At 40.0% G+C, this 26,178-nt stretch overlaps 1 protein-coding gene across 1 annotated transcript in view; it reads left to right on the top strand.

Annotated features, from left to right (window-relative positions):
• The first annotated feature begins 13,895 nt into the window (after positions 1-13,895).
• Positions 13,896-26,178, top strand: part of DKK3 (dickkopf WNT signaling pathway inhibitor 3) — a 28,987-nt gene continuing 16,704 nt past the window's right edge. Inside the window, exons 1-3 of the mRNA XM_059825938.1 lie at positions 13,896-14,084; positions 16,190-16,327; positions 16,837-16,920. Of these exons, the coding sequence (XP_059681921.1) occupies positions 13,896-14,084; positions 16,190-16,327; positions 16,837-16,920 (411 nt within the window). The remainder of the gene's footprint in view (positions 14,085-16,189; positions 16,328-16,836; positions 16,921-26,178) is intronic.

Raw genomic sequence — 26,178 nt, forward strand, 5'->3', positions numbered from 1 at the left:
ATCATTCCCACCACAGGGGGGAAAACACTTTTAATCAAACAAGCACAGAGCCTACAACAACTGTTTTGACTGTCATTTAAAAGCCAACCTCACCAGCTGAATAGCTGTAGAGATACCAATCATATCATATCAATCAGACCCAGTTCTGACCCAGGCTTAGGTCCAGGAATGAGCTCAGTGTGCTCCACTGGTCAGTCTTCAGCCCACCCCTCCTACCCTAATTTCAGAGACGTCTGTCCATGCCAGCCCAAGCCCTGAAAGCAAATCTGGAAAGAAACAAGAGGGAGGCTGTAACTGAAATCAGCACCAAGAGTTTGCCTGTTTCTTAGTTTTCATGTCAACTTCAGAATATCTCCAATAAAGAACTGGATGCCATACCCATGAAAGTGAATTAATTAGGGGAGTAGTGCAGGTGCGCTACACTAGCGTTACAGCTTCTAGTTTAATGTCATGCTTTTTGTGTCGAACCACAGGCTCCAAATGGAGCAGCCAAGAGAAAGAAAGGAGAGCTTATTCAGCACAAGCACATACAGGAATGACAGAACTGTCCATGGAAATATCTCTATGCAGGAGCTGGCAAAAAAGTATAGAGTGGCAATTGCTAAAAAAGTTCCGAATGGATTAAATAACATAGCTGCAAAAGTAGATAGCTTACAGTGAAATCCTTTTCCTTCAAAGGCTGACACAGATGCACGTGCATGCAGCAAATACATACAAATCCACCCACTTGCATGAATTATGCTGAAAAGAAACATGCATGTTAAAAAGTCATAGGAAAACCTGTGCTTTGCATAGTGTATAATTTTACTAAAGTATATTAAAACCTTGAGATAGATGGCTTATTAAGCAATCTTTTGCCCTAAACAATGGCAATACTGTAGCCTTCTGGGAAATAAGACACAAGATGTGTCTGCCCCTTGCCACATCTCCGTCACATATATATCGTAGCAGCGATGAATGATCCAGCACAATCAGAAATTATGCTTTGCTTTTGCAGAACTTGACAGATCAATAACATTGTGAAAGTAATTCTCTGACTGGAGGCTTGGGAGCATTCAATCAGAGATATAAGAAAGAATGCAGTCTTGTGAAAGAGAGAAGCTGAAGTATAAATGCTTTATTCCAGCTAAGTAACAGTGACATTTTCCTAGTCAGCTCCAGGCCACAGGGCTGCCTGCCTTAGGCTGCGTGAGTCTAGAAAAAAAGTGAAAACTCAACTCACAAATCACAAGGCAGTTGCCTTGAAATATGTAAGGATATAAAAATCATTATTGTAAACCAGAGCAAGATTCTTTGCATGTTCAGTGGACTCTCTGTTCTGATAAGGAGAAAACTGAAACTTCTTCTTGGGGCATTTGCTTTATTAATTGTTTTACTTCAATAAATACCTACAGCAAGATGTGTTTTCATGACACAGATAAAACAGAATTATCAGGTAATATGGTCCAGTTTAAAGGTTACCAAAACCCAAATAAATCAAACCTCTTTTTATTCCTTCCACAATTTTGTTGCAGAGTAGCTATGTTAGCAAAAAAAGTTCTCAACACAGAATAGAATTAACCCAAGTTCCTACAGGGCTGCACCTGCACTGTTTATTACCGCACTGCAGGAATTGTCTTCTGCCATTGCTACGTTACAGGTCAGTCAGCTTATAGGGATCTGTGGAGCTGTCAGCCCCCTTTGCAAACACCAAACTGCTTGTTGTTCCAGGACAGGCTCTGCACAGTCATTAGTCTACACAGCAATTGGAAGGGCAATTAAAACCTGAAGCATTCACTATAGCTAGCAAAAAACAACTGTAGTAAATGCAAAAGTTCAAGATAAGTGTAGGAAACTGTTCTATTGTCAGATGAAACTGCATTAAAACCAAAATCACCTTTTAATATGCTGGAGTATAATAGTGAAGAGGTTCTGTAATATATGCCCTTTCAACATCCCTCAGTGCCATTGACAGGTGCCAGTAGGAGCCACTGTTCACAACAGGAACATCCAACATAGTGCACATATCAAACGGCACACCAAAAGAAGTAGAGATGTAAAGAGAACCAAGCAGTTACTTTAATTCATTATTTATCATAAAACACATAAAGAATGCTTAGGAAATTTACTACTGTTACGTTCATTTACTGAAGGACTAATCATTCATGCTCTAAATAGACAAGGATATAACCTGTAAGCTATTTGCAGAAAGACATTCAAAGGTGCTGAAATAAAAAGTATGCTCTTGGAAGACAAACACACTTCCAAAAGCCAGAAAAGTCACATTATTCAAAAATTGAAGGGCTTCATAGGTGAAAAGAATGTGATTTGAGTCACTGGCCCACTAAATGGTTCCCTCATCCTGGGCAAACCCACAATGCAGATGAGTCCTTCATTGCACTGTCTCTGTGTAGTTGTCTCACATCCGCTATGCACCTGTTATCTCACCTCATTAGAGCATGAGCCAGAAAGTTTTGCTGCAGGCTGACAACTATGTTGATTCATTAGTTTATTTTAAAATATGGCTGATAGTTGTATGTCTGTGTTTGAATCAGTCATTGATTGCCTAGCTCTGTCAGACACATCATTAATACTCCCTCAGTTCCCCCAGATTCTGTCTTTGTTACTTTGCACAAATGGTAATTTCTTTTATCCATTCATTCATTTTGGTCAAATTATAGGTGCTTCTTCCTCTCTCACATAAGACCATATTAAAGGGGCCATTGTTAATGCTTTTGACAAGTTCTTGATGAATTTTAGTTGAAATCAGTATATTCTCTTCTTTCAATAATTGCTCTCTTTCCACAACTTGTACTTTTAATTCCAGTTGTCCCCTACAGCTAATGAACATGTTGCTTTTCTGCAGGCATCATGATTTTATTGGTTTTTCTTTTTTTAAAGCTTAGTCACATCATCTGTCTTTTTTAATTCTTTCTGACAGCCTGTTTCTAAATGATAAATTTGGTGATACGATGTAAACTTCTTCCAACTATTCTTCCTTTTCCTATCTTTGCACAGTGTAAGATCAGCAACGGGACTATATCTTCAGGGCTTGCAGCTTCCTGGCAAATCATATTTTTGTAGCTTTCAGACTAAGTGCAAAAGCTAAATGCTTGTCAATAATACTTTTTAACAGTCAGTGATCCTCTTCAACTGTTGCTGTGCAGCCACACATCTGCTAATAACATTTATGGCACCTGGCAACAATGGCAAATCACTCCTCCATTAGAACTGTTTTGGCGTCCCCACTCTGCCACTCCTTCCAGCTGCAGTGTTGCAGCATCTGCTGTTTGTAAAGCATCTCCTTTTAGTGCTTATTTGTAGTTTCCAATGATCAGTTTTAACAGCATTTTATCAACAATGACAGCCTTCGTGTTCTGGGAGGTCTTGTCCCAATTGCTTTCATGGTACCACTTGCTGTTTATTTTCACAGTTCTTGTAGCAATGCAGCAATTCTTGTTGCCATTGCTATCCATACGCCACTCTTCTAGCACATTTTACCTCTTCTTTGGGTCATTTGTGATGTTAATGTCCCCTCCATTTTATTTGTACAGGGCTGACGGTTCCTGTTCCTAAAATCTGACCACAAAAATTTATTTTCACTCCACTCTGGCCCACTTGCATGTTAGGTACTTGAAAATAACTTGCAAAACAAAGTGCTTGCTGTAATTTTCATAGTTTGGTCATTGCCTCTGCTCCCAGATCCTTTCTGATTCTTAAATAACATTCAGGCCTCCATCAAAAGTAGAATCCTCCCTCGTATTGAAGTACACAGAAGTATTTGATTCTTTTTAAATCAAGATGCTTATTAAAACCTTTCTGTGTAGATGACCCAATCCCAATTCTGTTATTTTAGTAGGCTTATGTTTTAATATGTAAACAATAAAAATTTAGTTTCAAAATCTGCAAGAGGTATCACAGTCCATTACTTTAAATTTTAAAATATCCTGAATTTAAAAGAAAACTGTTTAAAAATATTTTTGTGTGCACAATAATTTTTTATTAAAGCTAATTAATCATAACAGCCCCAATAGATTGCAGATAATGTGAATTTACAGACAGATATGCAGTAATATTTTTTGCAAACGATATTCCGTATGGATTATCAACATTTCCCTTCATATTTCAATAGGAATTTAAGTAAGCATCTAGCCAGAAGAATATTGGGAAAAAAGCTAGAAAATAGCAGCTGCATACACATTCAAGACAGCATACTGTTTTGAGTACTTTTATCTTATCTCAGGAAGTACATCTCAGAATATTTATGAGAGTGTTGCCAGCTCTTGCAATTATTTGTTGCTGGTTTTGCAAGGGGCTTGGAGCCAGTAATGCCAGCACTGATACCTTCTCCCAAATGCCACTTTTTAGTGGAATCTCACTCTGATGCCTCCCATGCTTGGGGATGAGCAGCAACTGAAATGCTCCAGTAGAGGCTGATCTCTCCAGGGCAGCAGCCAAGTGGGGGGTGCAGTATGATATGCAGGGAGCGATACAGAGAGGGTGTCTCCCAAATCTTAATGGCCTGTGAGGGGGCTACCAGGGTCCACCACGTTTTCCTTTCCCTATACCCTTCCTGTGTCCTCAAATGTAAGTGAGAACTTGAGTCACCAATGATCATTTCTCATCAGAAAAGGAAAATTGCAAGAGAAATTGAGTGAACTGGTTTCCACAGAGGAATCCTTGTTCTGTTAGCTTCGACAAGAACCTTGAAAAGCAGATGATGTGGGGAAATAGCGTGGTAAAGTAAAAAAACATACCCATGAAAAAAATTGATCATATAATGATTCACAAACTCAAGTAAGGCAAGATGGAGGGAGCACCTATATTTTCTTAATGAAATATATTTCTTTTTGTTCTGAATCATTCAATGGCTTTTTCTTGTGTGTTTTAACAAGGACCATGTGCAGTGTATAAATGACTTTGTACTTGCACTAGCAAGTTTGAAGATACACAGCCAACTGAGAATACTCGCTAGTCCTAGTTTGAGCAAATGGATTAGAGCATCTTTAATTTATGAATTTTAAAAGTCAGGTCTTTCCAAATGAAGGATTCATATGTTTTTGTAGCCTCAGGGAAGCAGCCAGCTGTGAATGGCTAACCTTTATTGTGGGATTTCTGTTCTCTTCTATTTAATACACAAACTTATTCACCATAACAACCACTAAAAACTGTGGCATGAAACAGTAAAAAAAAAAAAAAGACAGCAATACCCATCCTTGAAGAAATACTAATTCAAGCAAACTTCAAATCCATAATGGAAGGATGTACAAAATACCATAATTCAGAATGGCCAGCAATTTTAAAACCGGAAATATTGGAGCTGTTCCTCTTACATGGATATAAATAATGATAAATCTGCTAAAATCTGTGAAAGTGAAGTACAATACCCAATTTTAGCTTAAATTCTCTTCTGTCTTTTGTGAAATAAGTAAACCATAATGCCCTGTGATGTTAGATACACAGGCACAGGGGAAATACATTCATAAGGTATATTTAGAATAGGAAATGGAAAATCAGAATATAGGAATGACTGAATTTCTTATAAGGTTTTATCACATTGTTTGCATTTTTCTTTATTTTGAAATGACAATGACATCAAACTAAGTTTTGACTACGTACTAAGTCAGAAAAATTGAATAATGATGCTCACTTACAATGTACTATTTAGAGAGAGGGGAAATCTGGTAGAGAAAGGCTATATACGTTACAGAAGACAAATTACCTTGTTAGATCTTAATCAGTTATACCTGATGGTTTTCATGATGTTGTAATATACTATTTTGTATTTCTCCTGACTTCATAGATTTTTAAGATATGTGGCTAAACACCATCTAGCATAACATTGACGTAGCTTCACTAAATCTACAAGAGGGAAGATTGGATTGCTTGTATGATTAAGCAAATCCTTAGACAACCTGCTGGCTAATGAGTCATCTATGAAATTGTTGCTGCCAAGATGCGAACTTCATGCGTATTTTGTCATTGCTTACTTGCCTATTGTTTTGAGAAAAGCTTGAGGAATAAATGGTTGTGTAACCTTTGGGGGATTTCTTGAACGCCTAGAATCTGCAAAGATTGAAGTGGATGGCTGATACATGATCTATAATGTTTTCCTAACACAACTATTATCTTCGGGGTTTTTTGGTAGCAGCAAGTGCAATTTATAGCATAAAAGAGGAGAAAACTGGTTGATGTATGACACACGTTCTTGGCCAAGGGATGAAAAAATTTTTATCCTCATACACAACCAAAGCACGATTACACATTAGATTCCCTACATTTTGTTAAAAAAAAGAGGCAAGCAAACAATTTTTTCCTCAAATTACATGTCTCTTTTTGTGTATTCCATGTATGATAAAAGTTCTCCATTTCTCACTGGGCGTTTGATTCTTTCTTCTCCCATGTCCTTTATTTTCTATTTTCATTCTCCTTTAAATGAGCTTCAGGTTTCCCTTCCCCCAGTCATTTGCTTTTCTGAACTAACTTTTTTGTTTCCCTGCTAAAGCTTCAATGTTTTGTCCATGTGACTTACTTTCATACAATCACTCCAAAGTACTTTTTTCTCTGCAGCTCTTCCTTCACAATGCTTCTCTCTTCCCACATCCCAAGCCAGTCTTCTCACTATCACTTCAAAAAACCTCCCTACTGCTCTAGGGTTATCTTTTCAATTCTCCTTGTATGAGTTCCTGTCTATCTTACTTCAGCCCATTTCACCTCTTACTATATTTGGTTCCTTCTCTTGCAGGCACCTTCTTTATGAGTTACTGTTGGCCTGATTTTACAGCAGCTTTTTGCCCATTTCTTGATTCTTTTGTCCCAACTCTCATAAATACATGTTGTGTTTGCCTATAGTACAATTTCAAGAAGCAGAATAGGAGAACTGGAGCTAGGAGATGAGATCTGTACCAAGACTTAGGTCATACCTAACTTCATGTTACGAAGTGCTGAAGGTAACAGGACTGGTCACCAAGTAATGACATGAAATAGAGTAAAAAATTTGACTCTAGGATGGCTTCTCCCTACACATATCAGCTCTAAGCAAAAGGGGACCTGCTTCCCTATGCTATCCCAGCAATATGACTGAACAGTGGCCTGGAAGGATCCCCTCTGATTATGACAGAATGGCTTAATATTTGTTGATACCCAACCCTCTTGCTTTTTGGAACTGGTATCAACAAAACTGTCAACTATCTATCTACTACAAACTGAGCGGAGACATTAATTCATTTCATACGGATCACTAAAAACTTTCAATCATTACTTACTGAGCTGAAATAAATAGACTCTAAAAAAGATCAGGAGATAGAGGTTCTGTATTTCACTCCCAGTTTTCTTAACCACAAAGTCTTAAAAACACGAAATACTACAACAGTCCTCATGAGAGTGTTTGTAGCTATGGACTGTCAGTTGACACTCTCCCCTCTCCCCAACAAAAATATATGTGCACACTTCTGTAAAAAGAATTTACATTTTCATTTATCAGACAATATTGCACTTCCTAGATAGTTAGACTAATTTGGCATGCAGAAGTTTTAAAGTGTAATTTGATTGTATGAATGCACATGGACAATACATTTGAGCAGCAAAAAGATTTCCATCCACTGCCATAGACTTATGCATTACAAATAGAAATAAATACTTTCTTACGACTTTCAGAACATTGTTGCCACAGGTCATTATTTTTAAACAGAGACAATGGCTTGGAGCGGCATTTGAACTGTCTAGGACATGCGCTAGAATACAGCTGTTTGCCTATGCACATAATTTGCACTTGTGATTGTAGAAAAGAGTCCTTACCAAGCTTTGCAGTTTGTGTAAGGCAGAGCAAATTCAATATGCTGTATTTCCGTGGTCTGGAAAGCAGATACAGTTTAGAGGTTTCATCTGGTTTCTTGTTGTCACAGCTCTAATAATGTCTGGTAGGTGACTCACTGCTCCATCCGTTCCGGTCATGAGTAACTGAGACAATAAAAGGCACACTAAAAAAAATAGACATTGTTGATTAGTTAGGTCTTCACCAGTTAAAACCTGGAGTACCTCAAAAGGAAAATACAGTCCACAAAGCAAGGAAAATGAGATCAAAGCATGTTCATATTTCAAATGCATAGCTGCTATCTTGCTCAATAATATGCCATGAAGACCGAACAATGTTTGTATTTGCATAATTCTATTTTTCCAGAGTAAAGTACAACTGCCACATCATGATTGTGTTTGAAAAGACTGTCAAGGATTTACTGTGTGCTGATAGGTTACTATGTCGTAAGTCCTTGGCATATGATAATCTAACTTCTCGAAAATTTTACTATCATACATGAGAAGGCCAAAAGGAGATAAGAGAGCTCCACTCTAAATTCTGCTGCTGTGAAGACAAAACTAAAAGAAGTCCCCTTCTTCTTTAAGAAAATAAAATTAAGCAAATGACAAATCTCTTCAATCTGTTAAATAAAGGCCCACAAGATGTTCACCTACACCTGAAAGTTGCTCTGGTTCTGACAAGGTGCGAAGTTAAATACAATAACTGTTCATAATGAAATCTATGTGTGATACTCTTGCATTTTTTAAACAAGGTATTACTACTTTGTGATTTAATCAACTTACAGAGCAAGTTAAATTAAACTAGAATGAGGCACAGTTATTCCCAAAAAGTATTAAATTAGGAATTTTTCAGGACCTGTAATTCCAGGAAAACTCTGTTGATATTCCTCTCATTGCAGTCAGGTTTCTCCCAAACATATGTTAGCATTTCAATGTCCTTAACACCTATTTACTTGAGCAAGACCTGAGAAAATTATGATTGTTAAATGATTCTGCTGTAATTGCTTTGAAATCCCTAATTCTTTTTTAAACCTTTGCTAAAGCTCCTAGATCTCAGATTGATCTTAAAAATTTTATATATGTTCAACACATAAAAATGGTCTGAAAGTTAAACACTGAGCTGACTCAGCAAAATAACTCTGTGGTTTTTTTTATACTTCCAGTTATTAATTCCTGACGTTTACAAGTTTCCATACCGTAAAACCTCATGTGAGTAGAAAAACATTTTTACTACAACTCACAGCTTTGTAAGTCCAAGCAATCTGATAAAACAAATAACCAGTAAAAAGAGTAGACAATCCATACTGTTATCACATCTTGATCCCTCTGGATAGTGTCTCTCCCATGGAAAACCCCTAACTGGTACTGTACTAATAAAGCAATCAGTTTCACCGGGGAATTGAACTTACTGCTGACGTGCTAAACAATATTTTTGAAGACTGTAGTATGGATATATAAATTTGTTGTAGGTCATAAGCATTCAGTTTGTCATTTGTTGTTACTCCACTTTGCCAGTTAGCTGCGCTGAGTGTGATTTGCCCTTGGCTGCTGTTACACCTGGCCTTTCAAGCCGCTGTTAGCATGGACTCATTGGCCCAACACAGTCTCCCACAGGACACCAACTACGATCCTCCACTGACCACCCATCACTGAACTGGCCAGCTTTCTCACGAGCCTCATATCAAAATCATCACAGGCCAAAGGCCACAAATGGGTACTTTGGTGTAGTGTCCTGCATACTTGGGGAGTAAGGGAAAGGAGCGCTGGAGGGAGTAATAGGAGTAAGGGAAATTCGCTCTGCAGGTGACAGGGTCAGCCCAGCAGCAGAGTGATCCCTTGGCAGCATCAGCCTCAGCAGCCCTCTCAGCCTGACTCCAGCCATATGGTACAGCCTCTGTGAAGAAATTCACATGAACAGCCAAGACACATACAGCTTAAAATGGTAGAAACTGCAAACTTCACTGGTGTTAATTCCCTCTCTTAACTCTGCTCTCCTTCTCTCATGCTATCCTTTCCCCTTCAGCAGGGAATTTAGGCTTTCAGTTTCTGGAATTTTGCCTGCTAGTGATAGATTTTGTCTTTGTTCTACAGATGTTTGATGTTGTTTATACTTACATACTTTGGAAGGCTGCCTTTTCTTTTCATATTATAGGCTGTACATTAGCCAGACATCTTGCTATTCTTTTTTTTCCACAGCTAACTAATTGATTGATTGTTCACAGTACAATTGTTGGAAAGGGAAAAGAACTCTATTAATTAATTGGTAAATGAACATGCAAAATAACAGATGTTTGAAACACAGAAAACAGAATATAATAAACTGCCTTTAAATGAATAAACAATGTGTGGGAAAAAATAAATCAAACATGCACAACTCCCTACCCTGCTGCTTTCAGGAACATGGTCTTTTGTCTCAAAACTCATCCAACCAGAAGGTGGTTTCTATTCTCCAGAATCACTGATTCAGATGATGTCTGCCTTTGACAAGAGTGCATTCACCATGATGGGGAGCCATTTCTGCCTCAAATCCACCTTAAGGGTCTTGCATTGAGGCTGACCTAAGTCTTACAAATTCCTTTTATGTAGTATCTCTGGGATATGCTTTTCCTAACTATGTTTCCAGCTAAAATTATCCCAGCTTATTATGTCCTTTCTGAATTGATAAATTAATGTCTAAGAATAAATTCTATCTTGAAAAAAGATCATCTGTCTTTTTGTGTAATGTAGGTTTTTTGTTTAATATATGTGTTCAGGAAGAGATGCTTTTTAGCTGTGTTAGTCTGGGCTGCACCTTAGCTATGAAAATTTATTATAGTCCAAAACATATCCTCTGACATCTTTTACCTAACATAATATTAAACAAGACTTTGCACCAGTCCAACAGAAGAACATACTATTCATAGTGTCCTCAGAAGCACACTTTTAATCAGAAGCAGTATTTTCCATAGAGGTGGCTTTCTTCCTGCTGTAAAAATGCAGTAGAGATAACCTGATTACAGGTTTCTGTTACATTAAATACAGATGAATTTGTATCTTTTTTTGATTTTTTGTTGTTGTCAATGTTGCTTTAATCATACAAGTTAAAAATGGTAGAATAAATGACCAGAAGAGGTGATCAATACTACAAGTTCCTTCTGATCCTCAGCAGTTCTGTTTAAAGACAGACTCTAAGTCCCACTGAAACTTATGGAAATTTTTCCACTAACCTCAGTGGGAAACAATCTAGGCTTAACATTTTCAGTGTAAGTAATTAAAATACCTGAGGCCTTGATCTAAGGTTGTATGTCAATATAATTATACAAGCGTAGCTATTTTCTGTACTATCGTACACATAGCTATAAAGGTATAATTTTCTACATGGGCATTCAAATTCTGCTCGAAGGAAAATAAACTAGTAACAGCTCTCATGTTAGCTGCATGCTTTGCTATGTTTTAATTGTAAATCAAAAAAGTACCCGGTACTAAATAGGAGTACAGACTTGGGGGTTTATAGCAATGCAACCATATTAGAATAAATGTGCACCCCTAAAATTTCCCATGTAGATAAATCCTTTTGCATAGGCACTCTGGACTGAGCCAAGAAGGAAGATAAAGATTAATCATTAAAAATCCTAAGTTTTAGGGGCACTACCATCTATGACAATTTTTCCCACTTAGTTTGCAACGTCCCTATACCCAGCAGATGAAGTGATACTGAGGGGAGAAGCACCCAGCTCCAAATGCAGGGAAGAACCTAATCATGCTAGTAATCATGTCAGGCTGCTAGCATGGCACCATGCCCTAATGTATATACCTGCCTTTCAGTAAGGCTAATGAGCTCAGGCACAACATGGGGTCACTGTGAACTAGACCTGGTTCGTGTCTTGACGGCTCAACACATGAGCAAGGCACACCACCCCCGTGCCCATGGCTTTCCTTGCAGACACAGTGATATGGGTGCAGGGGACCTCAGCAGCTCCAGGGTGAAGTGCAAATCTAAGCAGTTGCTCTAGGGTGCTGCAGGTTGAGCTTAGAAGACATAATTTGGCTCAACCAGCTATAATCATACTGAGTGTAAAGCCTTGCGAGCACAAGGTCATTATTATGAAGTAAACCAAGGTGACAGCGGAAAACCAGAAGAGCTATTCTGCACTGACTTCAGGTGCAGATCTTCCATTCTGGGATACAAAAGTACACCCTCACCACTAAGCTCAATCCCTGTCCAAAGAAAGCTCAATCGAAGGAGCTAGGAAAAGTGACTTCAAGTCCATGAAAGCAGTCAGAGTAACTGGGATTGCATAGTAAGCCTACACCACAGTACTTCTCCATATTAAAAGATTAATGTAGTCTTAATTCACTGCAACAGTACTGAATAAAGCATTTGCTGCAGCATCTTGTTAATTGGTCAAACAATGCATGACTTTATATCCTATAGGCCCTGTCAATGCCAAGGTTGGGTTTTTTTAAAGCACATTCATCAAAGGCAGCATGGAAGGGTCTTGCCTGTAAGCCAGGGCTTGGGACTGTGGCCCTCATCTCACTGCAAGAGAGGGAGACTTTAGCTCTTTAGACACACCTCTTCTAAAGTATTTAACACTTACAAATGTTTAGATTGTTTGGAAAATTGGTTTGAGGCCCAAATTTACAAAGGTATTACAAAAAAGTTTCTGGCTTCTATTCCATTTCCTTGGGAGTCTGATGACTAAATACCTTTGGGAATTTGGGCCTCAGGTCTTTTTAAAAAATGTTATCATTGTGTCTGATCTAACCTTCAGTTCCTCCTCAAAGCTAAGAAAATTAAAATTCGAAATGTTACTTAAGTGTCACCTGTATACATTGTCAATGGCAATACTATAAAGCTGATTTGAGGCAGTGGATGAACTGGAAACCTGACCATAAAGACAGAGACGGAGAAGAGAAGTATGGTGTCTAAACATTTCTCAGCCAGTACAGGATTGTTTTGTATGCCATATTTCCTGCAATGTGGTGGAACATAGTTAAACTATTAATTCATCCCAGATAATTCCTAACACTTTTATTTAAATTCTGTAGTCCAAGAGGTTTACATTTAAAAACCCTAAGATTTATATTGTGTCCAGAATGAAACCTTCTGTGGCACTGAACAGAAGTATGATGTGCTGTGGCTAGGGAAGGGTTTCCCTCTGGGAACGCAGGGGCCTTCCCATCTCCACTGCTCTCTACTATATTCTGCTAGCATTCAGAGCTGACTGAAGCTGCCTTAGGCTGCCAATAACACTGCATCTTATCTTGGTAATTACTGTAATAATGCACTTGCAGGAAATTTTCAGGACTTAAATAGTTTCTGCAGAAATACTTTACTCACTATTACCTCTCACCCAGGCTCCAAAATAAAATGAGATGCGTAGGTTGGTTCCCTCTTGGCACAACAATGTTGCCCCGGAGCAGCAAAAACTGCCCATGAAATTCTTGGGTGCAGCAGGAAGAGGAAAAATAATGTGGAAATTGGGGTAGATGCACACAGATACAAAATGATGATGTTGTCTGAAATTTTTGAGAAAAAGGTTTGAAAGGAAACAATCAGGGAGAGTGGGGCGCTGGCCAGCCAGATGCAGGAGGTGTCACCTCTCAGAGACCGAGCTGATCCTCGGAGCTGAAAACATCTTTTGAAAAGCTTCGCTGAAGACTGGAAAGCAAAATACATCATGGAGATGTCAGGCAGCTCCCACCATCCTCCTCGCATTAAACCTGTTAAAAAAATCAACAGAAGGAAGGTCTCGGGTCTGAACGGGAAGCTCACGCTGCTCTGTCCCTCAGCATCTCTCACCCCACCTCCCTCAGCCTCTCCCCGCTCTGTCCTTCCCGCTCCCCCCGGGGCGAGGCTTTCCGTCCGGGGGCCCGCGCCCTGCCGTGCCTCTCTCAAGCCCAGGGCCGCGCGCTGCAGCGGGGGGCTGCGGGGGCCGAGACGGCGCTGTGGGGCCGGCGGGGGGCTGCGGGGGCCGGGCCAGGCCGATGTGGGCCGGCGCTGCGGGGCCGGGCCGGCGCTGCGGAGCCGCCCGCTCCCGCTGCCGCTCCACCCCGCCCCACCTCCGCGCCGCCAGCCCGCACCGTTGAGGGGCAGCGGCGGGAGCGGCGCCACCGGGATGCGGCGCGGAGCGGGACCGGGGCCGCGGCGGCGATGGCTGCTGCTGGCGGCCCTGCTGGGGGCTCTGTGCTGCGCCGCGGCGGCGGGCGGCGGGCGGCGGCGGGCGGCCAGCCTGGGCGAGATGCTGCGGGAGGTGGAGGCGCTCATGGAGGACACGCAGCACAAGCTGCGCAACGCGGTGCAGGAGGTGAGGGGGCAGCGGGGGGGTGGTCCGAGGGGCCCCCGCGGGGTGGGAGGCCCCTTCCCCCCTCACACCCCCCGGGCCGGGCCGGGCCGCACCGCACCGCACCTGCGGGCAGCGCCGCGCGCGCGAGCCTCTCACCCGCCTTCGTCGATTCCTGCCAGCGGCCGCCTCTCCGCGCCCTCTGAGCGGGGCCGCGCCGCTGCGTGCGACAGAGCCGCGGGCCGGCCCTGCCCGCGCCCCGCCGTGAGGAACCGCTGCCCGCAGGCGGCGACCTGCGCGCTTCCCGGCCGGGGGAGCGCGAAAATCCTCTCAGCTCGGCGTCCGCCGCCGTAAGCGCGCCCGGTGCTGCCGCCCTCCTCAGGCGGGGAGGCGGGAGGTGCGGAGGGTACCGGCGCGGCCCCCTGCCGCCACGGAAGGTCTCTGCCCTGCGTCTGGCGCTGTTCCTTCCCACTGGCAGGCTTTCCCGCCCCGCTTCTCGCATCGCCCACGCCGCCTCAGCTCCCCGCGGCTGCCCTGCGTCCCTGCGCCTCGGGGTTCGCCGCGCGGCTGGCTGGGTTGCGGCGCTGGGGTTGCATGGGAAAGCCACCCTCTTGCAGCAGTGCAGGCGGATAGTGAGGGAAAAACGCAGGCAAATCGTCCGTCTGGATCCCAAAGTGGGAAAAGAACAGTACGTGGCAAGGGGAGGAGTGAGGAGTTACTTTATTGCCTTAGTGCAGCAGGAGCTAAGGCGCAAGAGGTTATCCCACACCAGGATTCAAAGGTGTGAGACAGCCCTGAAAACACGTGTGGAGAAGCGGCTTACTTTTGATGTAATTCAGTGTCTTGATCTCAAATTGTTAGTCCAGAATCGCACAGGACCTGTTTCAAAGCCAGGAACTGAGTCTCGACCCTGAGCCATTGTCTCCTATCGCTATCAAAAGACCTTGTTCCTACATTCTCCTTACTTCTGCGCTCTTTTTTCCTAAATGTTAAGAATCTTCCTTCCAAGTTCTCTCTTCTTATTCAAAAATACATAGTCCGAAAAAACCTTTTACTGACAACCCACTGGGGAAACAGACCTTTGTTTGCTATAATTGGATAATTTCTGAACTTTTACTGTCACCTGGACAGTTGCTGAAATCTGCCTCTGTCATCCACTTCATTTAGACTGCGAACACATTGAGACAAACCATTTTTTTAAAGTATGCTTTACAATGCTGAAAATATGCTTAGTTATAAATAAGGATGTAGTCAAAATTTCTTCCGGTTTTACTCTTCCTGTAGTCAGTCCTGGATTGAGGAATGGTCTGTATGCAGCACAAAATCTGGATTGTCTGAGCTGTGTCTTAGCAGATAAATGCTTTACACTTAAAAAGGTTTGCAGCTGTCATTTAAAATAAACAGACACACCGGAAAGAGAAATTTTGTCTTGGGAAAAATTCTGTTGTTCAGCCTGGCTGAACTTGTGGCCTCCTAGCTCTCTTACAGCAGTTGCAAATAACAACGGGACGCAACTGCTTCAGAGTTTGTGTTGTTTTCAAGACTCATGCCCTTTTGCTGAGCTGACTCTGTTTTCCAATTCAGAGAGCACCCCTTTTCTGTGTTGAGTCTTTATCTGGCAAACAAAGACAGTGGGAACTGAAATAGAGAATGAAATTCTGGATGTATGCACCCTGATCTATAGGACTGCTTCTGTTGACTTCGGAGGGCTTTGGCTATGTCTGTCTGACCCGCCAGAATATTTTCTTTTCTTTGTCAGATGGGAAGGTCTGTCTTAAGTGTTTAGTGGTTTTCTGGGAAAAATAGAAAGCTGGGCTCTTGACCTGCTTCAGCTTGTGTAGATACCAAATTGTCACTAGCCTTCACGCACTTTTTCCTCACAGGGACTGACTTTGACTTAAACAGTCCAGAGCTCAACGGTTTAGCTCGCCACTGTTTTTGTAGGCCATTAGAAGAGCTGCTGTGGTCACTGTCTGAAACAGCTGAGTAAGCGTTCCCATACAGGGGCATCGGTACTAACAGCATCGCATAATTACACAAGGCGTTACTGAGGACTGCACAAGAACTGTTGCTTGTTCTCTTTTGTGTAATTGTTGCTAATTTTCAGTTCATTTATTTAAATTTGGCAGATGGAAGCTGAAGAGGAAGGGGCAAAAAAACTGTCAGAAGTAAATTTTGAAAACTTACCTCCCAACTACCATAATGAGTCCAACACGGAAACCAAAATTGGTAATAAAACGGTTCAGACTCATCAGGAAATTGATAAGGTATGAGAAAACATATATAGCAAGCTGCTGGTTCTTACACACCTTTTCTTCAAAAATAAAAACAATTTTGCACATTTGGGGGAGAAATAAGATAATTTGGAGCATAAACTTTCCTGATGATAATTACTTTGGGGTTTTATTGTATCTTATTTGCTTGCCTAATCACTGTGTACAGGCACATGTCATAAAAGGTTGATGTGAAAAAATAATTTATTTTGAAAAAAGTGCCTGCTAAAAATAGAGCACAGGTACAGCTATTACATGGGTCATAAAAAAATGACCGTCCCCTGCTCAGTTAGCTTCATTACAGTGACATTTTAAATAGATCAGCAGGTAGCCTTGTCATCTACTTTTTCCCTCTCAGATTAGGATTTTATATGAGTGACAGCAAAATGGGAAAAAAAGGAGGTGGTAGGGGTGGGTTAATTATTGAAGAATATAGGACTGAGAGTAACAAAGGACTAATAAAAAATGTAGTTTGATATTTTGTTCTTCTTTTGCCATATCAGGTTACAGATAACAAAACTGGATCGACAGTTTTTTCTGAGACAGTTATTACATCTATAAAAGATGGAGAAAACAAAAGAAACCATGTAAGTGAACACATTTTTTTCTTTTGAAAATTAAATACTTTGGGTTCAAAATTCAGAAGAAGGTGATACAGTTCACCTAGCGAAATTTCTGAAAGCTTTAAAAGACACAAAACCATTAGGGGTAAGCAATCAAAAATGGTTTTGGTTTTGTTTTTTAATTAATTTAACTTAGGAATATTATATTATGAATTGGAAGCAGAGTTTCAATGTTGTGGTTAACTAAGGTGCTTGAACAGAATATGCAATTTGTCTGTCAAATGTAAATGTTGTACTCAAATAGCAAAGATAGTTACACAGCTCTTTCCAGTGAGTGTGAATAAAGCCTTAGTATAACAGTGCTTCATGTATGTCCTCTCTGTGCTCTTGGGATTCATAAAAAAATTGTTTTATAGACTTTTAACACTAGAAAATAAACCCCAAATTGTCTATCATGAGGAGTCTGTGAAACAATATATGGCTCTATTTGCCTTTCAGCGTAACCTAGTGATGGACAACTGGTTGTGAAATGTCACTTTGGGGAGGGGTAGAGTGGCGGGACAATAAATCTCTCTCCCCTCTGGAAGTACAGTTATTAAAAGATTCTCAAAGGAGTTCAAAAGATCAAGAATATTCTTTACCTGAGTCTTGCAAACACAGGCACATTGGCTAAACATCAGTAGTCCCAAGAGAAATTCGGCATGTACCACTACTTAGAACAACCGTTAGGTTTTCTTCGGTTATAGTCATATCAAAATGGACTTTTTTTAATGCTCTCACTAAGACAGGACTTGCCAATGTTTCCAACGATAGCTGACTTCATCTGACTAATAGTTTGTGGTTTAATTTAGTTTAACATGCCCTGTCTTTTTTTAGAGTAACTTTCTTCCATTTCTTTCACAGGAGCAGCTCTTTAACTATTTTATAAAACATGAAAAAAAGAAAAAATTCTGGCTGTAGTTCCTATGTTTAATGGGCATAAAACCTGAAATTAGTGCATCTTTTCTGCTATCATCCTCTAACTACATTTTCCCTCTTTCATCTCATATTTTTATACTGCTATTAAAGTTTGAGAATGGCAAGTAGCAAAATAAAGTTGCTTGTGTATGCTATACTTCTTTTTTTTTACTGTTTTGCAAAGCTTATAGATTAAGTGGTAAGTCAAGGTACAAAATAAATTGCAACTATTCTAAGCTACAGCTTGGTTTTATACAAAGTGTTAACGTATTCCAAAATGCTTTTTAATAATGAGATATGTGTAATGAAGGCAATCCAAATGTTTTTTCCAAGCCAATATGGTTGTCATCTTCAAACCCAGTGTACAAAGGCAAATTTTCCAACCTTCTTAGCACTGGGACACAACACTGGTGTTGTTTTACAATGTATTTGGTTTGCTTGTGGTGTCTAATCATTCTTCACAGCGGTGAAAAAAATTTCAAAATTAGCTTTCTCCAATGATCATACAAAGTTCCCTATAAGCTTCATATATCAAGTGACATTATCTGCATTTTCCTTATGGGAAGGTTGCCTCACTTACCAAGCCAGTGCTGCATCCAGAACCAGTACTGTTACTAGTCTTCCAGCTAAAGAATTTGAGGGCTGAATACAAATTTTTGTCAAACTTCATGGTGGCAGTCTTTATTCAGTTACGAAGTAAGCATGATCAGAACTGATCACGTTAACTCCTAATAATTTAAATCCTGGAGCACTTTATTTATCAACATCCTTACTGCAGCAGCTGCTGAAACAAAACTACATCTGTTAATGTTTATTTCCCCCCTCATACTCATTTTGAACTTTCAGCATGCCCATGGTACAAACACCTTATTTAGAGACTGACAAGTTAGAGAAAAAGGTAAAAGGGAAAAGCAACCAACAGACGTATTTGGTTGTTATTTAAAGAAAGCGGGCAAACATGCATATGTTAATTTGACTGAGAGATGCCTAACAGAAGTAAATCTGAAAACACTTGAAAACTTTAAACATTAAGGAGGAATATGAATTACTTAGGGTACTACAAGGGTGAAGAACTATTATAGGAGTAATGGCATGAGATAGAGAATTGGAAAATTTGGGTTACAGCAAGAAAAATGTGCTGCCAAGGAGAGATCTACCAAGTGGAAGAAAAATTTTGTCCAAATTAAAAAGCACTATTGCTTAGATCTGTAAACTTAAGACAAAAGTATTGGGAAAATGAGATGCTGAAAACTTTGCTCTGGCCCCTTAGGTCATTTTTATATATATAAATTTTCATACTTGAAGTGTCGTGTGATACTGTGGGACGTACCAGTCACTTACCAGGCGGCAGGCTTCACATACCACTGAATGGTGGAAGAGTAATTCTGCTTCTTTGCTGCTTATTTTAAATGTTAGAAACAAAATAATACATGTGTAGGTTTTGTATTCTCCAAGCAGTTAAAAAAGGAAACCTTTTGAAATCTGATTCAAGATTATCTCAGTGGATCTCTAAATACAGCTAGTATATGCTGTTCTGTAATTCACATCCTTAATACCCATCAGTGATTCATCCTGCTGTGTAGTATAACACAACAAGAGGTTTGTATAATTGTAGCTGTAAGTACTGACAGTCATTTGAAAAAGGTGATACTGACATTTTGTTCTGGGGATGGAGAATTTGATAGCAGAGTCTGTAGGGAGCCAGCCATTGGGAACAGGACCTCCGTTCTGATGCTACTCCCATAGCCTTCAGATTGGTGCCTCTTTAGAACAGCACTTTTGTTTTTATTTTCAATCTGCCAAGTAAAAGAAATAGACATATGCTATCACACAAGCTCAACTTCTACACTCGTAGGGAAACTGAATGCTGAAAACTAAACCTGTTTCATAGGTTCAGTTTATAGACTTAGCTTATAAAAGTTAAGGATTCCCACAGCTCATGCGCCGTAGGTACAAAATTGGGTGGCAAATATAAGAATTCATCAAACACTTCAGCAAACCACCTGCTCGGAAATGTAAACTCTGTATAATGTATTACTGCAGTAATTAGTAATAACTGGAACCCTACAAGCCTAGTAATAACTGGAACCCTCGATTCACATTTATTCTTTGAGCCAGGTTAAAAGCCATTGAAATCACTGAAAGTTTTTCCAGTGACATTTTTGGGCTTTGAGACATGACGCAAAAGCCTCTCAGGTTAGGCAAAGATGTGCCTTGCGACGGGTCTGTGTTGCAATAGTAAATCCACTTACTGGCTGGGATGAAATTTGGTACTGGAGAAGTAGCTTCATGGAAAATAGGTTGTGTCTGCTTTTTAAATCAGAGTGCCTGTGCCACCCCTATGTCCTCTTGCAAACATGTACAAATACACATATATATAGTGCATATAAATAAATATAAGTATATACACATACATATAGTGCAGATACACTATTGCAGAAACATAAGGCATAATCTTCCCCACACACTTTTTCCTCTCAGACAGTATTTCTTGGCTTTGCATCACAAAAGTATTCTCTTTAGACTACGTTCTTTGTTACTGAATGGCTCCCTTGACAGTATTTTGATGGCCAGAAGACTATCAGTATTTTAAGTCTCCAGAAGAGGAATTGGGCTGCTTGCCATTTCTGGCAGTGCAATCCAGTTCTTCTGAGGTGCTGCATTATTTGGAGGCGCCATTTACATTCCCAGACTAACGTTCACTTTCTCAGATGTCACTGAGGACTGACAGTCACCGGCATAGATGTCAGGCTTTGATCCAACAGTCTTGTATCTTTAAAGGGGCCGAATACAGGCAAGAGGTAGCTGGATGTGCATGTTTTTATGTCTGTGCAGGATTTTACATCTACTTGCTCCTGGGTTTAATGCTCAAATACTCTGTAATTTACTTCTCCGGGGAACATTGGTTAGCTTGCAAATTATAATAGAGTACTTCCAGTTGTAAGCTCAAGTATAGAACACAGATAAAGTAACAGCACTCTTTATTACTGTATGAAAATCAAAATCTTTTCTAGCTTGTTGACTAGTCCTACTTCGATTGTGATACATTAGCCTAACCAGTGAAAAGCAAGCATGAAAAATAAAAGGAAACAAAATCAGTACTGGTAAGACCTGCACAAAGATTAGTTGCATTTCTTCTCAGTTGTGCTCAGAGTACTATTTTATATAAGCCCTCTCTTCTAATTCAAAGCCAGTGTACCTAAGATTTTTTTTCTTATCTGTATTAATTTGATAAAATAGCAACAGCTTCTTTTTAGCAAGTTTGGTTTTTTCCAAACTTTAATAGAATATGTCTGGTTGCTTTCAATTCTCTTTCTTGAAAAAGATTTTTAAAGATGCTAATATCTAGGGAGAGTGTACCAGGGAACTGGAAGAGTATCATGCATTACTCATTTGGCTTTGGCACTATAAAAAACATTCCTTTCTTTTGCCTGTCCTTGATGGTGGAGGCTCTTGAGGGCATGACTGTGCCATCTCATTAGTTACACAGTACAGGTCAAAGTTTCTTTGTGGGAGGGTAAGGAGAGCTGCCTTCAGTGTGAGTCTGTGCAAGGCGCTTGCTCTTTCTCTGCAAGGTGGGTGTGTGCCTGTACACACACATGTATTTGGCACCCACCTTGGGCAAATACAGCAGCTGGTTAGTAAGTAATTATTTCAAACACTCTCAGCTCCTTAGGAGAGAGGCCTCATGATACCAGGCCTTTATTTCCATGGTTGGAGGCTGCTGTTGGGATCCCTGCACTTCTGGGCAGGAAGGACTGTATCACCGTGGAACTGCTTTTACAAGCTGACTTGGCAGGTTCTGGAAGTGACCGTCAGTCAGGTCACTGGTTTATCTGTAGAGATAGAATGGATAGCATCCCCACTATAATAGCCTTATTTAAAGCATTTTTCAACCTTTATTCTTTAGTCTCACAGTAAAATCGTAAAAAGAAAGAGAATAGTAGAAGAATTAAACATTAATCTCTGGGGTTCTATTTCCCCCTTTTCTAGAGAAAAATCTGTTTTAAATGGCTAAGCTGTAACACTTCATAACCAAGCTTCCACTTCTCTGCAGATATCCAGAACTGCAGAAGTAACTGCTTGATTCATATTTGAGCAACTTTTATATGGTTTCACTAAGCATGTTCTCAGCCACATATACTGGAGTTGCTCTCTTTGAGATTCATACTGCTCCAGGGAGAGGACTTCCTACCAGTGCTAAAGAGAAAAGGAGCTTTGAAAATTGAGAAGGAAGCATTAATGGAATGGAAATTGCAATTTTTCCATCAGCAGCACTGCAGGGGAGCAGCTGACAGCAGAAATTTGAGCATGCAGCATCCTGGTGTTGACTTCTGCTCCCTTTGGCATGCTAGTGTCTCAGGGAAGACACTTGTTTTGGGCATCCCAGTCCTACATTTGGGTCCAATTTTTTTGTTTCGTTTTTCACAGAACTTTTAGTCCTTGGTAACTTGCACTCAACAACCTTAAACTATCAATAGACACACTAAGTGCATTCCTGGGTTGAAATCCTAGTCTCTGTCTAGCCAAAAATCCCTTAATATCTAAATCTGGTAGGTTTTGTATACTTAATAATTTAATTCATTAGCACTCTTAGTTTGCTTTTCTGTTAACTGTCCAGCCTGCTCTGTTGACGTAACTTGTTACATGAATCATGTATTGACTCGTACAGTTCTTTTCAAAACACCCCACCCTTTAGGTAGTTCTTAGTGTAGCAGTAGCTAAGGTAAACTGTACTTCCTAGCTAATGCTCCAGCAGAGAACTAAGATACCTGAACAAACTGCATCACTGTTTTTCAAGTTTATATACTACACAGTAACTTGAATAGATTATTACAGTTATAATATAGGCTAAAGCATTCAGAAAAAAAATGCATGAATAGCTTAAAATGGCAATCGGTTAAAAAAGTGAACCGTAGTTTCACTAGCCTTTTGTAAGCAGAATACCTGCATGCTATTGCGCTCTCTTTTGTCACATTCAGTTGATACTTTTTAAGTAGCACGTCTCAAGTGTTTGCAACTCAGAGCTTACATTTTAAAACAAAACACCTCATGTAGGCTATGTTGCCATCCAGTCCCAATCCATCTAAATCCCTTCAGGAAAGCTAATAGGCATTTTTTTAATCTTACTATGCATGAAAAACTATCACTTCTCACTAGCAAATCTACCCTCAGTTCTTTCAGTCTCTTGCACAACCTCTCCAAGGAAGCGTGATGTGTGTTTTGCCCTTCTGATGTTTTAAGTTTGCTAACCTGTCTGATGCTAGCAATCTGCTCATAGTCTACACTTACACTGGAAAAGATACGAAGTAGCCATGAAAACTGAAGCTAGGTGTTGAGCTTTTTGAGCCCAGTTAGTGAAAGAACATTCTAATAGTGATCCTGAGAGGTCTGAATACCTGTGTCTTGTTTTGAAACAAGCAAATCCATCCCCCAGCTTGTTTTAGAGAGCCAAGGCTCTTCAGCCAGGCAGAGTTCAGACATTCTGAATATTTTACTGAAACCCCTTTTTTTCTCTTTTCATTTTCAGTCTTGGCAATGTAGAATATGAAACTGCTCGGAAGGTGCAAATAGCTCATGAGGACAAGTTGCTTGTGTTTGTTAGAGTAGAGAACAATGTGGAGAATGGTGCAAAGGGAAAGAGGATGTAGCCAAAGATGAGAAAAATTGTGCAATTAGTATTTTGAATGGCTCTTATCAATCTGGAATACTTTTAGGTTATGAATCTTTCTGTAGAGCAAGGGACATATCCTTCTTGTATGAAAGGTGTGATGGAGTGTGCGCATACCTCTGAGTATTCATAGGTAGCTCCATAAGCAGCAAATGCTTCTTAGTGATGCAAAAGCTATTAAGAGATTTAATTTAGCTCATGGATAATAGGATGGCCTTATTGTCAGTCACAGTGTATCTCTAAACCCAACATTTTTACTGGTCATCTGATGTTTGCTGGACTATAGCCAAAAAAGTCTGAATGTTAGCCTCAATGAATGGAAAGACCTGTCATAAGGAGTTTGAAAAACATGCGTTGCCTCTGATCCTGCATGAAGAAACTTCTTCGAGGAAGAAGGTGGGAAATCTCTGTAATTGCCAGCTGACGTGTGTGTCATACAGCTCAGTGACCACATCTTTATTTACTGAACTTAGTCCATTCTGAGTTGGCTTGTTTTTTCAGAGAGAATGCTGTGTAGAAAGTTAATCCACACAGAGAATCGGGAATAGATAGTGTGTACAAACATAAGATGGTTTTGTAATGCTTTTGTGCGGCAATGGTCATGATGTGGAGAAAAGTGAGACTGCAGTTTCCGTGGACTCAGATATCATGCTTGGTGACCCTGAACAAACAAGCAGGTGTAAACAGCTGCTAGACCTTATCAGAGTGAAGAGAAGCAAGGTGCCTTTTGCTGAGAGGTGAGGCAAACCAGGCAGGTGTTTCGGCTGAAAACACAACAACCAAGGTCAGAGAACACAGATCATTTCACATTTTTTTGTCTTACATAGTGGCTTGGATTTACGGGCAAAGAACTGATGCAGCAGCAAAGGGATTACTCCTAATTAAAGGTATCAAACCCTGCTCTTGTTTGTTTCAGTGGAAGTCTGAAGTAATTCAGATAACTTTAGTAAATTTACTTTGCTAGTAACAAAAAAAAATTCAAAAGTGTGACTAGGATTTCTTTCATATTTCCTGTTGGTCTAGCTTAGTGTAAGGTTTTTTTTTGTCAGTTTAGGCAAACTGAGGATTAATTGATACTCTGAAAGTAACATTCTTCACTAGTAATTCATGTCTATGCCTGTGTTTAGGATTATTTTAAAATTTGCCAGATCCTCATGTGCTATAATGTGGTATTTCTATTCCAGTTAAACTCCAAAGAAAAATAATATTTTGAGGCAAAATCAAGTTGACTGAAGAACTGCCTCACCATTTTTATTTATCTATCTGGACTGTTACTCTTTGAGTAGCTAAATATTGAAGGGAGAAAGATTTTCTTGGAATAAATTTCTCCTCACCAAAAATAAGCTGTTACTGTAACACAGTCACAGTGCCTAGAATTCATTAAATGTTCTAGGTGATGGTGTGAGTAAAAACACAGCAGTAAACCAGTAAGTTTATCTCCAGAAGGCTACAAAAAAGACTTTCTCTCAGAGAGTCAGTGCTCACCCACTGTTTCACCAATGTTCATCTGAGAGCCATGCACCACTTCTAAAGCTTACAGCATTCTTATTAGTTGTGGAAATAAATTCTGAAGCTTTTCCTCTGTGGGGAGGTATGCATCATGTTCAGTTATCTGCTTCTTCCTTGTTTGCAGATTGGTTAGTACAACTCTTCTGCAAACAAGCCGTGGTAAAGGAGTAATGTAAATCAAAGGGCAGTTGTTTACCTTTTGCCTGGTTTTAGTTCAGTCTTCTCACACATAATATGCTGAATTTAGGGAACCAAGGCTGTCCAAATGTCTTTTACAGATCATGTCTAAGTTGTAGGGAGATATAAAAACAAATCACCATGAATGCTTTTACTTTCTGCCTCTACTAGATCTGCCTTTTTATCCTAAGAGAAATTAAATGGTTTTTTATCTTCTCTGTAAGGTAACAGATAAAGTCAGGAGAGTAAATCTTGTATGTGGGCTGGTAACAATTCTGTGATCTACTGACATCTGTTAAGAGATCATAGTATGGACTGTCTTTAGACAGCAATGAAAGTTGATCAGCAATGTTTCTTTCCTCTGGTCAGATCCATGTAACAAAATTAATTACATGCTAGGAAAAGCTTTAAGGCAAAAGAGAAAGTTTTTCCAGTGGTTTTGATTACATGGTTTAATCCATTGGCTCCAGCAGATGCTTATTTGAGATTTTAGCTGAAACCATGTTATCTAATCAAGCAGGGCTTTAGCTGGTAGGGTAACAACATGTAGCAAAGGCTTTAGGAAATACAGGCTACGGTACTGGATGTAAAGCATAAATGTTTTGTCTTTTTATTTTTTATTTACATCTGTTACAATCTTAGAATGATTGAGGTACAAAGGATACAGATGAATGGACTAAATCTGTAGCTGGTTTACATTTGTATATATCATATGTAAGGTGGCAGGATGGTACCAATTCGCCATGGCTGGGAGGTTCGCCCAGTAACACATAGTTCCATATATGATGAGCCTAAGTCTTCTTTAACCTTTTCCTGGACCGTAGGAGGGGTACATTCATAAAAATCAGTAGAATTACACTGATTTTACACTAGTGAGTAGGATGAGATCTGTGATAGCTTGGCCTTCTGTGCAGTTGTTTATGGTCAGGAAGACGTGTGAGATGCTACTAATCCAGCTTGATGGTGAT

Source organism: Gavia stellata, chromosome 17 (assembly GCF_030936135.1).
Source record: "Gavia stellata isolate bGavSte3 chromosome 17, bGavSte3.hap2, whole genome shotgun sequence".
Lineage (NCBI taxonomy): Eukaryota > Metazoa > Chordata > Aves > Gaviiformes > Gaviidae > Gavia > Gavia stellata.